Source organism: Lissotriton helveticus, chromosome 4_1, assembly GCF_964261635.1.
Source record: "Lissotriton helveticus chromosome 4_1, aLisHel1.1, whole genome shotgun sequence".
In the NCBI taxonomy this organism is placed as follows: domain Eukaryota; kingdom Metazoa; phylum Chordata; class Amphibia; order Caudata; family Salamandridae; genus Lissotriton; species Lissotriton helveticus.
Genome location: NC_136063.1, coordinates 531,229,970 through 531,245,232, shown reverse-complemented (window position 1 = coordinate 531,245,232; position 15,263 = coordinate 531,229,970). Strand labels below are relative to the sequence as shown.

Sequence of the window (15,263 nt, the reverse complement as noted above, 5' to 3'; positions counted from 1 at the left end):
TTTGATTTGGGAAAATATTATCATAGCAGCTTAGCCACGATGACAGAAATCTAGATGTTAAAGTAAAGCAAACAATAATATTTCATTCTTAAATGAATTCCTGGTAGCAGTGTTACCTTTCAGGCTGTACTAACATTGGGCCTTGCTCAGTTCTCGATCGCTGGTGCGTTGTAGGCATGTCTAAGGATGTACATCTGGTTAGAATCGAAATGCTTGTAAAATTGCTTAAATAAAAATAAAAGCGAGAAATATTTTGAACAAGTAACAGAGGTTCCCATCCTTACATATTTTTTACTTGTAGATAAGCAGGAACGGTGCTGGCTAATATTTCAAAGCTATTGTGGAAAAAAAGGAAAGCCCATAATGCAGTAGTAACTTTAGAAAGAATAAAAACAGCTGAGATATAATGTGATAAGCTCACAACTGAAGAAATATGTGGTGTACTCTGACGAAGATATGATTGCAGTCATGGCCAGGATTCACTGTGCTGGTTTTTATAACCGTCAGCGGTTAGGTCTAAATGTGCATGGCCAGCTATTAACTTTATGTGCTAAACCGACGACTCTTTCAGAACACCACAGACCTTCATAATTGTACCCACATCTAGTAAAGATGGCAACCAGTGACATTCAACATTTGCCCTCTTTCCTTGTAAACAATGTTCTTCAAAGTAATTGGGATACTATATCTGACTCGGCTGTGGAGTTTTGTGACATTGGTTGTCTTCAGGTAAATTTGATAATGCTTAGAGTACTTGCAGTCACATTGTATTCTCATGTTACTTTGTGCGGTGCTGGTGATTAGTCAGAGGATCAGAGATATTTTGTGGTTACATGTTGGAAGTCTAGAGCAGTCACAGAGATAGTCTGTTGCTTGGATGATATTTCAGCTCCTATTGGGAGTTGATGTTGGGCTCCACCTGTGTGCAATAAAATAAAGTGCTCCACCTCTTCTCCTTGTATCTTTTGACACCAACCAAAGTAAAAAATTATTTCTGTGAATAGACTTTTTGAAAGTCAATCCCTTTCTGTGATGTGTTTGTGTCTACCATCATATTAAGACGTTTGCAGAGGATTGTGTTCAATGGTAGTGCTCCCTTCCACCGCCCAGCAGGGCTGCAAATGATAACGGGCATGAGGATGTTGTGCCGTGATTCTCATATCTACTTTCTTTCACAGCGTCAATGTCAGAGAGGCATCTGCAGTGGCCACCAATGGCAAACATAGGTTTTGCCTAGCCCCCTTGGTACACAATGTGTCCTAGTTTCATCCTTTCATACTTATTTGTCGGTAAATGTTTACACTAGCCCGTTTTCTCGTACGTGTTAAATCATGCCTGCAAGCTGATTGAACTTGTGTGTACCTGAACCTCATGTAGTTTTTCTAAATCTAACATTGCTGCAGTTTTCTGGTTAGTACTCATACCTTTTTCTGTGATCCGTGCACATTTAAAGCATATTGCATTGTATTGTAATTGTATGTATATAGTCCTTACTACCCCTGACGAGGTGTTGAAGCGCTTTTCGGTGAGTAGCATGCTACTCTGGAACCCAAAAAGGATTAGTGGTGGATTAGTATAGTGACATTTTAGTGAGTTTTACCAGTGAACATGTGAATCTGTTTATTGATTGAAGAGGATAATGGGGGGATAGAAGAGGGAAGGGTCTAGAAAGTGTTTAGTGGGAGATCATAGTAGGTAGATGAGATTTAGGATGAGTGTAAGGAGAGATGGAGGATGGAAACATGTCTAGAAATGGATTAGGGTGATCATAGTAGGAAAATGAGTTCTGGGATTAGTCAAAGGAGTAATAGGTGAGGGAAGAATTTAGAAGGGTTGTTTGGGAGATCATCGTATAAAAATGAGGTTTGGGGTGATCCAAGGAGGAACAGAGGAGGGAAGAGTGTAGAAAGTGGTATTTTGAAAATCATAGTAATAGAATGAAGTTTGGGATGAGTCTGAGAGTGGAGGTACATTATATTGTGCAGTGTGGTGTCAGATGATATTCTAACACTGAGAATTGTGTCATTTCTCTTCTCTTAAAAAATTCAGCCATGTACAGGACTGTGGAGTTTAGTTTTGCACACATCCCAAGGCATGAGGGATGGGGGCCTACAGCCTTCAGCACACTTTCAACATTGTTTCTCTTGGAGTTCTTCACAGTTTGTTCTGTTGAAAAAAAAAGAAATCTGTTCTTCCTGCCCATCATCTAGAGAGTCAAGGACAGAGTTTGTGCACATTCTTGAACACAACGAGAGGGCGGCCGCTATGTTGAACACAGTGTCAAGAACCAAAGGCGCACAAATTTGTTAGCACATGAGACAAAAATGAAGAATGATAACTTTACAAATAGAGCATGTAAGGAAGGACACACAGACAAGAACATACACAGAGTGTATTTGTAGCATTTAACATAGTATGTAATTTGTGCGCGCTCTGCGATTTAGTATTTTCATTGTTTAAATGATGTATATTTGACTTAAATGCCACATGCCGTGCCCTCCTTTTTGGGGGCACAATGATAAAAACACTGAAAGCAAAGGCCTTGAGGGAAGAGACAGTGGTTCTTTTTTCATTTTTAAAGGAAATATGTTATTTTGAAACTGAGCACAGCATAAAAATATAGTCCAGTTGTCCCAGCACAGAAGCACCACCATCGGTGCTCATTAATGGAAAAAATAAGTTCCATAGAAAGTGGACCGCAGTAACCACTAGCAGACGTTTCTGAAAAAAAGAGTTTGTGGGGGAAAGTTGATAAGCGTTAAACCCCGGGGAGAGCGGCCCTACTTCAAAGACTGTTGGAGTTTTACATTAAATAAAACCAGGTGCGAACAAAATGCTGTTGCAAAACAATCACTCGTGAAAACCCATTTAAGTGCATGTGAATCATATGTTCTGTTGTCATTTATAAAATATTTACGAGTTTTAAAAGTGTACAACCAAAACTCGAGCACGGGGCGGCTTTGGAAACGATAAAAGGGCCATGTGATGTGCCCCGGTTGGGCGTCTGTAAACCATGGCATGACCCTGTGGTAGTTGCCTCTGGCACTGCTGGGGTGCGCTGTTGGTAGTAATGCACGAGCCCCCATCAACACGTTTGCCAAGCCAAGTGTTTTTTTTTTTTTTTAATGGGTGCCAAGGGAGGATGAGTCTGGTAGTTTGCACTGTGCATAATAATGATAGTAATTGTTTTGCCATGCATAATAGTTATGTTTTAGATTAGCTTTTTTCATAATTAAAATTGCAGAATGCCTTACGGTTCCCAGGAGCCCACCTGTAATAAACAGCTCTCACCTTCCAAGCCATAAAGCAGGCCTGCAGCTCGTGGGCATTAGAGCTAATTGCCTGGATACATCAAAGGGAGCACCGGAGGGCTGAGGGAAATCGCAGGCCGCGGGAGGGGCGTTTTCACCTACAGAGGTTGCATGTTTTCGGCCCGGTGGAACCCTGCAAAGTTACGGCCTCAAAACTGCTGTTTGCGATTAAAGTTGATGGGGGAACGACTATCCCGCAATCTCTCCCTGCTGCTGACACAGAGCCTTTGTTCGCATTCAGATTTCTCAAACCGTTGCCAGGGTCAGGCCGGGGTCAGACACCACGATGATGTATAGGAGAGCATGTCTGGGAATTTCTCTCACACTTAAAACACATACCAGGCGAAAAACGCACGGAAGAGCACCCTGCAACAACCGTCTGATGAGACCCAGATGATCGCTTCCCTTTCGGTGCCTCGGCCTCCCCCCCTCCAGCTCCCTGACACGCAGCGTTTTATCAAGGCGCGCCCTCCAGGCCCCCACGGTTTTTATGTCCCCTCAAGATAAGGGCAGTCGGTAGCACTTTGACACTTCATTTCGCAGCCCTGGGGGAATGGGGTCAGTAAATCTGGGAAGAGAAAGGAAGCCTGCGCTTCCGCGCGTGTGACAAAGGGACCTCGCCACAGGCTGTGCGGGGCCGCGGGGCGCGACACCGGCCGCGAGCCTCCCGGGCGCGCACGCGGCGTGAAGCACGGCCCTCTGCAGCCGGGATCACAGGCCCGAGCCGCGCGCCCCCGGCGGCCCTCCCCGCTGCGACGGGGAGCGCGCGGGCTTTGATTAGCAGGCAGCACTCGGTGAAATACAGGCCCCCAGCGAGCCGGAGCGTGCCCCCCACCCCTCAACCCCCAAGCCTGCTTCCGAACGCACACGTGCATAATGTGCCCTTGAAGCAGGGCTGGGGCGACCCGAGCCCTTCTCTTATAGGCCCGGACATATGTAAACAGTGCGCCCTTCCTATTCATGTAGTAGATTTCAGTTAGAGCACGGAGCCAAGCACCCCATGAAAAAGGGTGCAGTGGGCGTGCGTCACGCAGACTGTGACCTGCGCATGCATATTTAGGTGCACACATTTTAATCCCACGAGCCTACATTTGACCCGCAGAAGAAACATTGTTGATTTAGATGACTAATTGGCATCCATAATTGGACATTCGGATATGTAGGATATGGGCCTGTTATATTCCTTATTGCAATATAAAGAGCATTAATACCACTGCTGCAAGTGTACATCAGAACAATGGAGAATAAATAAATCTACACAGTCAGCTCACACGTTAAACACTGAACTTCATTGTTTATGTGCATTATCATATTATCATCGGGCATTTATGTAGCCAAATAAATACCAGGTAAAAAAGAGCCCTATCTCCAGGAACTTACTTCTCATACTTGACTATAGATGCGCAACTACTACAAACACACACTCGCGCGCGCACAGCTTGCTTTTTTGGACATATTGTCAGCTACACCCCTTCTAAAATGTGCCTGGCTATCTAAACAGCTCCCATTGGAGGTTATATTTTTTCCACTCACTTTCTGTGGAAAATGCCAGTTTCCTGCTGTTATCCAAATTAGTTTCCTAATCACATGCATTTCAAAGGCAGCTCCAAGGTGGACTCACTTCTCGACACAGAGGACCCCTCATTCCAACTTTTTGAGGCACGCATTGAACGTCGTGCCTCTTTTTTGGCGGTATCTTCTTAGAGCACCCTTCCAATGCCTGCCTAGCAATGAAGCCACCAAGATCAATTTTTTTGAGCTCAGCTGCTGTATGTGACAGAGGATATTTCAGTCTGCTGTCAGAATGTTATTAATAAAACATGGGGAGCAGGCGAGTGCCACCGCTCCCCCTTTCAATCACTGTAGCGTTCACGATGAAATTTTTATGCCATGTGTAATTTTCAGTTAATGCCTGACACTTAAAATGTCGGCACAGGAGCCGCCTTCAGCGCGGCGCCTGAAGGGTTAATTGTATCACATGCCCCGCTTAAAATGCTGTTTATGGAAGGTGAAATAAAGACCATACGCAAATGAGCATCTGCGAATTTGTGTGTGCATTGCTAGAGTTAATTCCGAAATTATTTTATGACGGAGAATTTTGATTTTTTTAAATGTCATTGCGGCGTTACTTGCAATATTTGTAAGGGATACTTGATCTGTAGGTTTATCAGTCCATCTGACGGTCTTTATTTCTCTTTCTCCTCATCTAATTACCTCGTTGTCTATTCCTGTCTCCCCATCTAACTGTCTGTTATTATATTACAGTATGTACTATTGTGACTCTGTCAATTATGGTGTAGTTGGGTCTTCTGTAGGATACTGTTTTTGAGCTGCTAGAACTTTATAAACATTTGACAAATCGCGTCCAGTTCACCATATGTGTAAGGCTTATATGTGTGTTCGTAAATAGCATATCTCTCTCTCTCTCTCTCTCTCACTCTCTCTCCATGTATATATATATATATATATATATATATATATATATAAAAAATGTGTGTGTGTGTATGGTATATACCATGGCATTTGCTCAGGCAGGTTTGTTCTAACAAAATGCTTTCTTACGAAGCCAGTATGCAAGGAATTACATTTGTGCAGCAATGTAAAGTCATAGTGAAGAGACCTATTGACTATTAGACTATTAATGTGTAAATTAATTGTTACATGCAGTCTGTGAGGCAGAAAAAAAGTGTTTCTCTCATGCGGATTTAGCTGTATTAAATGTGTGAATGTGTGTTTATTTGTACAGTTGCACCTAATAATGTATTTATTTATGGGGCATGTTTAATGTCAATGCCTTGGCATATACATCTCATGTTTGGGTGGCTTCATTGCAGAAGATAAGGTGGTATAAAAACCCAAATGTCACAGGGAACCATGAAATATGAAGAATAATTCACTGTTCCCTTTTCTGGCAGTATTATTTTCATCTTTGTTTATTGTAAACATTATCTGTGAAAATGTTCAAATTATCTGTCAGATGCACTAAATCCATAATTATGCGGTAAACACTGTAGCCATAGTGTCATAAACCCACTTTCCATCGTCCATTGTTTTATCAAGAATTTATTTATGAAAGGTAAACAAATCCTAGACATTCTAATTCCAGTTAGTGCCCATTGTTAGCTGTGCTGTTAAGAAAGCAGATTTTTCAAGCTAACTACACAAAGCATCTTGTCATATATATAAAAAAATACCTGTAATATGGTACAATGTTGCCATCTCGGGGTCCTGGTGACATTTACAAACCTTTCGGCCTTTGGTGTCGTGGTTTATGATGTCACGAGAACCCTTCAATGGCAATATCTCACCAAATTACGTGGTTACCCATCATGTTCCTCTCTTTATATAGGTTTTCAGCTGCCATGGCATGATAAGAAATGTGGAGCGCAAGTGTGGTGGGAAATTGCAAGTCTGGTTATCTTGAATTACTCCAATTGCAAAAAAATCATTAAAAAGTGACATCAGCACAGTGAGAGACAAATGATGAGAGGATGAAAAGGAACAGTGGGCCTTTCACGGATTAGTGGCACACAGCTCCGGCACTGAAGCTAACTGCATAAACAGATTAATCCAGCAGCAGTCATAGCTAAAATCTGTTGAATAATTAAATAGGGTTGAGTTACTGTGAACAGTTCCATGTAATCTGGCTGGTGCGAACACCAGGGAAGTGTGTGAGGTGCAACTTCATTGGGTCTAACACACATCAGAGCTCCCCCTTCCCAACCCAGTCCAAATGTTTCAACATTGCCAAGAGATGATACCTAAAACACTGGCATAACTCTCTCCCCCCAAAACCCGCTCTACGCCCCCACCCAGAAGAATTTCTATTTTTTTTCTTGAAATCATATTTCTGCATTCCTTTTTGTGCAAAGCCATTTTGCTGTTGACACACGTCACTTCGCAACAAAGGCCACAAAATGAACCGTGTTTGAGATGTCATGGAAAACTCCACCTGCTCTGCTGAAGGTTATAATTTTGGTGCTGAGTCTGAGAAATGGTGAATATTTCTAATTAAGAGCCGATTTCTTTCAAGTGTCATTCTCCCTCCACGTGTGTACGTGTTTCCCTCATGTCCTTTTGTTATGTTGTCACTTTTTTCTCTCTCTCTGAAGGATTATGCCTCTTTTTAATTGATGCTAAACAGCCAGTAATGTGGCTCTTTTCTCTGTTAATCACAGAGGAGCAAGGTGAGGAGACAGAGGGAGCTGCCAAAACGACCACAGTGGCTTCAGTGGAGGAGAAGGAGTCCATCGAGAAGGATGCTTGTGAGGCGAAGAAGACAAGCGAAGACCCCGGTGAGGCCATTAAAAATGCTGCTCCCTTCCCTCTGCTCATTGAATCATTTTTCATTTTAGACCGTCTGGACATTCCTTCTACGACTCACTGCATGCACGCATTGCATGTGCTTTCTACCACTAGCCTCCTATTGACCTATTTTTAATCATAACCATCTGACAGGATAGATGCGGATAAGTTGAAGAATATTACAGGACGACCAGTGAGATTATTTTTTAATCAAATCAGTTTGTGTGCTTGTAATTTTTTAAGCGCCTTTCATTAATCTTCGCTGGACTTGTGATTCCTCTGATGACATATTAATTTTTCATAAGCGTGGGATTAGATGCCACTTGATTTTTTTTCCTTTGCTGCATTCAAATGATCCCCTCTACGCCCCAAGACTGAAGCTTCCCTTTTATTTTTTGCTTTCACTTCAAGAGCAGTTATTTAAGAACCTGCCCTTTTCCTGAGCTTTTATTTAAGGTATTTCAAGAGGCTGAGGAGGAGGGGTTAGTAAAAAAAAAAAAGCCCTGGAGAGGAGAAAAAAGGTCTGCAGATGATTTAGTCTAAGAAAGAGGAAATATCATTGAAAATGGATTAAGAGTTGAGTAATTTTGATCCCCTGGAATAGACAAAGCCCAGTAATGAAAGCTACTGTCTTTGAAAACAAAACCCCTATGTCATGACATTTACTTATGCACAAACAAACCCTGGGCCAGCATCTGGTGTGGAGACCCAGGGCTTTTTTCTTTGTTTGATTTGGCAAAAATGTGACTTCATCCATGCTTTGTATGTATGAGATGGAAATCTATGGTCGCAATGAATATTACATTGGCTACTCTTGCTGCACGCTATACCTAGTTGCATTATGTCGGACTCACTGAAGCAGAAGAAGTGCTGAAACAGGTTGGGGCTTATTAGTTTCAGGTAGTCATCTATCTTTTTCGGTGGGATCCAGTGACAGCAGTGCGCACAAGCCCTTGTATTTACTGTCATGACATTTAGTTGCTCAAAAAATACAATTTTACCTGTGTAATAGCCTTTGCTCGGCAGCCACCCCATCAGTAATTTTCCTATGCTGTATATTATGCCGATGAGATAGTCAGTGAGTAAAGCCCGTGTTGCTAAAAACTGTGTCTTGCCTAGAAGAGCAGATTTGACCCCCAACATGGCCTCTATTGTTTTTCGTCCCCCAAAAGTTGATAAATTAAAGCCGGTGGGATAAAGACTAGACACTCACAACACAGTGAAATGAATGTGCTAACCACACCTACAGACAACAACGTGTATTTTTTAAATGCGTTATATCTTCTAACACATTTCTAAGTATCACCAGAAAGCATCTGCACAGATATCATACTCATTTCCCAACATCAACAAGAAGAAATGTGAAAGGGCTGATAATTTATAAGGGAAAGCCTTGTGGTTAAAAGTTGTCCTGTGCTAGTCTCTAGGTAGAGGTCCATTCTATTCATTCTGTAAGAGGTCATATTAGAGTAATGCAGAAATACAGTATTCTGTCATTACCTTCTGTATGTAGGCTAGTTTTCTGAGATGGTCCAATACCTAATGATATTGTTGAGAGGATAATGCAAATTAATTTATTATCAGCCATCACAATCCTTACACCCTCATCTAAATCTCTCCTTGTGTCGACTCGCTTTGAATGTGGTCGGATTGTAGTCCGTTCTTTTTCAGTTCTTGCTGCCAAATGTGGAATACTCCACCTGCTAACATTACAACAATCCCTTGTCCTCGTGTTCAAAAGAAAGCTGAGTACTGGGATTTTTTGGCCAAGCTTGAGGACTTTTTCTATTTTTATCAATGCCACAGTGCCCGTTAGCTTAACATAAGAGGAGGAGACATTCTGCGGCTGTTCTTGAAGTCCACCGACCCCCTGTTGATCCCCCACCTCGCTACATACGTGCTTCTTGATGGTGATTAAGTGTACACTCTACTCCATTTTGTGGGTACAGTAATATAATGTGCTCTGATTTTGTACCTATGACAATGCCTAGTGAATAAGACACAACTGAGAAAGCATTAGAGCCCTGCAGAAAGTGAGTAGTTTTGTCTGTGAGAACTTGTAGCTTTGATGTTCTTAAGTGCTGCATATGACACACAGTTGGATCAAAGAGATATTTGTATGCCTCCTCTCCACAGAGGAACTTTACATTAGCTTCCTCGCCATTTCAATCCTTGAGTGTAAGAACCGGGATGTACATGAGCAGACACCTAGGCTGCCTTTGCTGTTAGCGTTCCCTCGCCGGCCTCTGACCCCCGTTTATATAGTGCCTGCTTTGAACACAGCAGTCATCAAGGCATTTTGTGTGCATGTTTGTGCCTTGAAGGTGAGCACAGGGCTCCTTTCTGTATCAGTCTCGAAGCAGCTGTGGCATGCTGATGCTAGTAATGGTTAGAGTCACAGGTTGAACCATCAGTGCCATAGAAGGCTATGAAGGCATGTCCACCCTCGCCTCACTTCAGAGTGCCAACAATCTACAAATGAGCGCCCATAGCACTTTGAAATGGAATTGTTTTTTGGTTTTTACCTCGTGTGGCAAGAGACTGAGCCCAAAGCCTTTGTGGATGTTGGATGCTCGTGTGTACTCAATGTAAGGAAGTGTGGCAAGTAGTTAATCTAGGTTAAGCCAGACATCTGGCACATCCTTTTGGCACATTATGTAAACATAGGCACGCCAGTTATGTCCCTTTTTCACTATCTTGTACACATGGCCCACCTAATATCGGGTACTCCCATGATGTATCAATTTACCTAACTATCAAGACAGGACATAGTTTTGATTTTACTTTCCAGTGTCTTGTTTACGTGAGTGTGCTTAGAAGTCATGCTGTGGTTTTAACAAAATGAAGTACTGAGTGTTCATAATGACTGCACAAGTACTTCTGTATAATTGGATGTTAATTTCGACTGTCTCCCTAATCTAGTATTGCAAGTCTTGCCAAAGACATCCGAGAAAACCAAAATTTGAATCTAATTCTTGACAAGTTAGACAGGAGAGCGCTGTACCCCTTCAGACCCAAATGTGTTCGACAGGAAAGGATTAACGTGTTTAGTAACAGTATGGTTTTGTAAGCTGTTGTGCAGTGTTGCTTACCATATCTGGAGGACTTAGCTCTTAAAATAAGACATAACAGCATGCAAGATATATTTGCTGAATATTCATTCCGAGAAGGAAAGCCTAGCCAGGCCTCATTTACATTGTCATTTAAATGTAGTGCCACTTTAGATTAATTATAATCCAAATTACATCTCTTTGCAGTGCAGGAATTAATGTAGAGTTTATCCAGATTAATATATTTGCATTGAAAATGCTATTTGTCTCTGCCATGTCTAAGGGGAGAACTTTTTTAATGAGCTAATAAACACAATGAAAAGATGGAAATGAAAGTTAATTATTGGAATGAAAATTAGCCTTCCGTGCCAGTCCAATCAGAGAGAATACCAATAAATGTATTTTGAAAAATTATTTACAGTTGACTAACATGATAGGAATTGCCAAATGTCTTAAATTATGTTAATAATTCTGATTAAATGTCTACATACTAATACGTATTATGTTTGTGTCCACCGCATTTGAAGAAAACACTTCTTTGGTAGATGGCTTTTGATTTTTCTTTTCTTTCCTTTTTTTGAAGAATATGAAACCATTAATACACTCTTCCTACATAGGTGTAGAGCGCACACAGCCTTTTGTGTTCATTCACGCTGGGGCACTTTATTTTTGAGTGCACTCTCAGTTCTTTGAAACATCTCCAGTGCGAGGCGGGTTCACGTGGCTGGGAGGGAGCTCTTATTTGCCTACTTATGAGTTGAACACTTGTAGAAATCGAATGCTCACTCAAGATACTGCTTTGTCATCCCTTAGGTTCACTGCATCCCTTTGCCCTTATGTTGTTAATGATAAACATGGCTGAGGAATAAAAATGCATGTATAAAATTCAGCACTCTTTCTAGAACTCCATTAAACATGACTGAGGTGTGACATTGGCCTTGTCACCGAGCTGCAGGATTCGGACAGGGCCTGCATTCTCAGCATATCAGAATGCCCATGAATAAGAATGCGTAAAAGAATACTCCAGGAGCACTACTTCCATTACTCATAAATGCTTTTCTAAATCAGCCACACTGTTATCATAGAAAGAGTAAACCTTTTACTCCTTAGGAAAGAACAGCTCTCATTAGTGAAGAGTTTATGTCCTAATTCTGATAACTTCCAATCTATATCTTGTGATGTAATCACCCCATAGGTGTGATCTCCAGTGATATCTTCATTTTTCCTACCCACGAGGCACGTGCTTCGTTGTGGGATTCTAGACTTATGTAGATGCCAAATCAGAAAGTTCCATGCCCTCTGGTCTCGCCCAGTGCAAGTGCAAATACCTGTGCTCCAAGAACACGGAAAAATAAGTTTGCAAACAAAGGCATGCACAGCCAGCTATAAACTGCATTATTTGCTAGGAATGCCATTGTGAAATATCAACAGAGCCAGATTATGTTTATTGAAGATTGGTGATCAAAAACATGGGATCGGAAAAACCCTGCACATTCTGCAGTGACACCTGAAACTGCGAGCCTTTCCTAGTCTGGAGACACTGGAATTTGCATTCTATTTTCTCAACACAGTAAATTTGTTTGTTTTGCTTAAAGCTATTAATTTCGAGGGATTTAAAGTGTTTTCTGCTCAGCGTCCACCATGTTTCTCTAACGCCGCTCTTATTACCTTAAATTAAAAATCATATTTTCAAATGACGTGCAATTTGTTTATGTACATGAATCTTGTGTGTGCTAAAAATCCATTGGGCACATCTTCATGCAAAGCATCCAATCAGATTACCGCTGCACTGTATATTTACAGAGGGCCTGATAGCAATCAATAGCTTAGCTTCATTGCATTTCAAGATGTATTTGCACCCAGTTGTCCAGTGATAGTGTCCTCATCCTGGAAATAATTTAGTTGCAAATTGACTGGAAGATGGCGAAAATTGAAAGTTAAAATTAGAAATGCTCATAATAAACAGAAGAAAAAAGGTCAGGCGATGCCGCGCTGCGATGAGATTGCAATGGTTGGTAAATGAGGTTCTGTGTTTGTCGTGCAGTGTATGTGACATGCCTACCCAATGCTGCGGTAATATCCAGCCTAGCAGAAGAGATTATCTTGCAAATTGATGCTGGGAAGAATTTTCCGATGGCTGGGAAATTAGAATTGGACTCTTTCCTTTGATATATGCAGACCCTTTCCCTACATTTCATAGCCAGTTCAGGTAATATTTGTAAACAGCATTGTACACACAGCGTCTCCATCAAGTGCACAGAGCAATTACTAGGTTGAGATTTCAATTTTTAATAATTATCTGATTACTGAAGAGGTGCTCTCAACCAAAGTGCTTTAATGCATGCCCTATATTTAGCTTTTATGTTCTAGTTGGATATGTGTCTTCCATTTAAAATACCAGACACAGCTGCATTTTCTTTTTTGTCTAGGAGGCGTTTAGTATTAAGCGAGCTCTAGAGCTCTGTGAAGACACTTTGGTCAGGATAGCAGATACAAACAATAAACATTTATCAGAACATAGGTTTTTTACTTTGCCATTGAGTATGGAAACAGTAACATGTAGGTTAATATGCCGACCATGTTTACCCATGCTAAATCCTGTGTTCAGAGAAATCCTGCGGTGCTTTAGAGAAAGGGAGTCTAATGAGTACTTTTTCAAAGCACCTTTAGTTTACCTGAACAAAGATGAGAAATCCATTTTGAAAATGTGTGACTCCGTCACAGTGTCTGCTTTTGCATTTTGAGGACTGACAAAAATGTACATTTTCACAGTAATCCATCACATTTGCTTTGAATCCCAGCTTTTTCAAAAGTGAACTTTATTTGACTATTGCCATTTATGCTCCTTTGACATTATTCTAATTTTCTTTATTTAGTGACAAGAACACATGCGTCCGAGAAAGAAGCCCAAGCAAATGCAGTAGCCGGAAAGCGCCATATAGCACTGGCTAAAGAAGAGGATCCTGCATCAAAAAGAACTAGGTCTATAGAGGACAATAAACATTTTCAAGAACAGGTACTTTAATGTTTCCTTATGTGACACGATAGGTTATAGTTAGAATTCGAAAAATAAATGAATGATGCCTTCGCACAGTACGTTTAGTTGCTGCGTCTGTCGCAAATCCGGATCATAGAAGCACGATCGTTAGGTTCCAAATTGGAATTAATAAAAAAAAAAGCAATGGAGACCAAACACTGTAAAAGTTAGCATTAAAGGACAAGAATCAACTGATTTTCTGTGGCGCCACATAATTAAATCTAGTGTCTTCCAGCCTTATTTACTGATTGTGCAGAAGAGGAAATGTATTCCCTGCCACTCCAGACCATCCAGCTGTGATAGTCACCCCATTAGTGCGAGCGACAAAACACTCTTGCATTCCTATTAAGGAGTGCATTCTAAGTCTACTACGGACTGTCAATGGTCCATCAGTAGAGTACATGTCCAGGGGCACGGTACAGCCAGTCTCCATTCTCCCTTACCACTTTACTGCTCTGCTTCCAGGTCTCAAATGGTAGATGGAAAGAAGGCTCCTAGTGCAGGCTGCCAGAAGTACTCGTTCATGGTGCTGTTCTGATCCTCACCAATACTGACCCAAGTGACTGCGTGTCTGATACCTCTGCTAATAAACATATAACTAGCCTGAAGCTCAATACCCCACCATGAGAATTTACATGTCTTTGAGACCCTACTATCTTGAGTCAATACTTTAAAAGTTCAGTCCTTCTTAAGCCCTGCTTCTCCTACACTAGCATGCCAGGTACTTAGAAAGGTATTTTGTGTGACTCAGAGGATGACATAGTATGCAGCAGTTTGAATCACAAAACCTCCTAGCAACTTTCCAACCAGTATTGAGGTGCTTGGAAATAATTCAGATGATGGCATTCCATAGCAGACTTCTTCAGCAGGCTATGTTACTCATTCCTTTGTTAAGACTAGGCTTCATTTGCAAAATCACATTGAGAGGGATTCTCCAATCAGGTGTTTATTTTGAAATATTGATGTTCTTTCAAATAAGGTTTCCAAAATCTTGGCAGAAATACATAGTGCTGGTTAATTAGGAAATTTATTTTTCTGAATCTGGTAAGTTTCATAACCAATCAATGGCAATTGACATCTCTCATGGTCTTGTGCCAATCGTTTTTATTTGTTTTACCCTCTTAGCAAACTGCTTCATGGGATAGTAGCAACTCTAACATTTTCGTGTCCTGTTCTTTCAGTTCTACCAATGTCCTTATTGTAACTACAACAGCAAAGACCCAAATCGGATCCAGATGCATATCCTGTCGCAACATTCCATGCAGCCTGTGATATGCTGTCCTCTCTGCCAAGATGTCCTCAGCAACAAAATGCATCTCCAGCTCCATCTGACCCACCTGCACAGTGTGTCTCCAGACTGTGTGGAAAAGCTGCTAATGACGGTAAGGATGTGAACACAGTAATTTACCTCAAATTATTAGAGAAAAACAGTAAAAAAAATTCTCTTGTATTTTAGGATTATAGACTTTGTAGATAATAGGTAAACTGTGCTTTATATACATGTGATAACATTTGGTAATTTCTTCTGCGGCTCACAACAGATAGCCAGTTCTTCAAATA

The 15,263-nt window shown here is 41.2% G+C and overlaps 1 protein-coding gene across 4 annotated transcripts in view; it reads left to right on the top strand.

Moving 5' to 3' along the window:
• ZFHX4 (zinc finger homeobox 4) overlaps positions 1-15,263 on the top strand; it is a 134,267-nt gene that overhangs the window by 99,771 nt on the left and 19,233 nt on the right. For all 4 annotated transcript variants that reach the window (XM_078687123.1, XM_078687125.1, XM_078687126.1 and 1 more), the window contains 3 exons: positions 7,490-7,606; positions 13,543-13,682; positions 14,885-15,085. In XM_078687123.1, the coding sequence (XP_078543249.1) occupies positions 7,490-7,606; positions 13,543-13,682; positions 14,885-15,085 (458 nt within the window). The remainder of the gene's footprint in view (positions 1-7,489; positions 7,607-13,542; positions 13,683-14,884; positions 15,086-15,263) is intronic.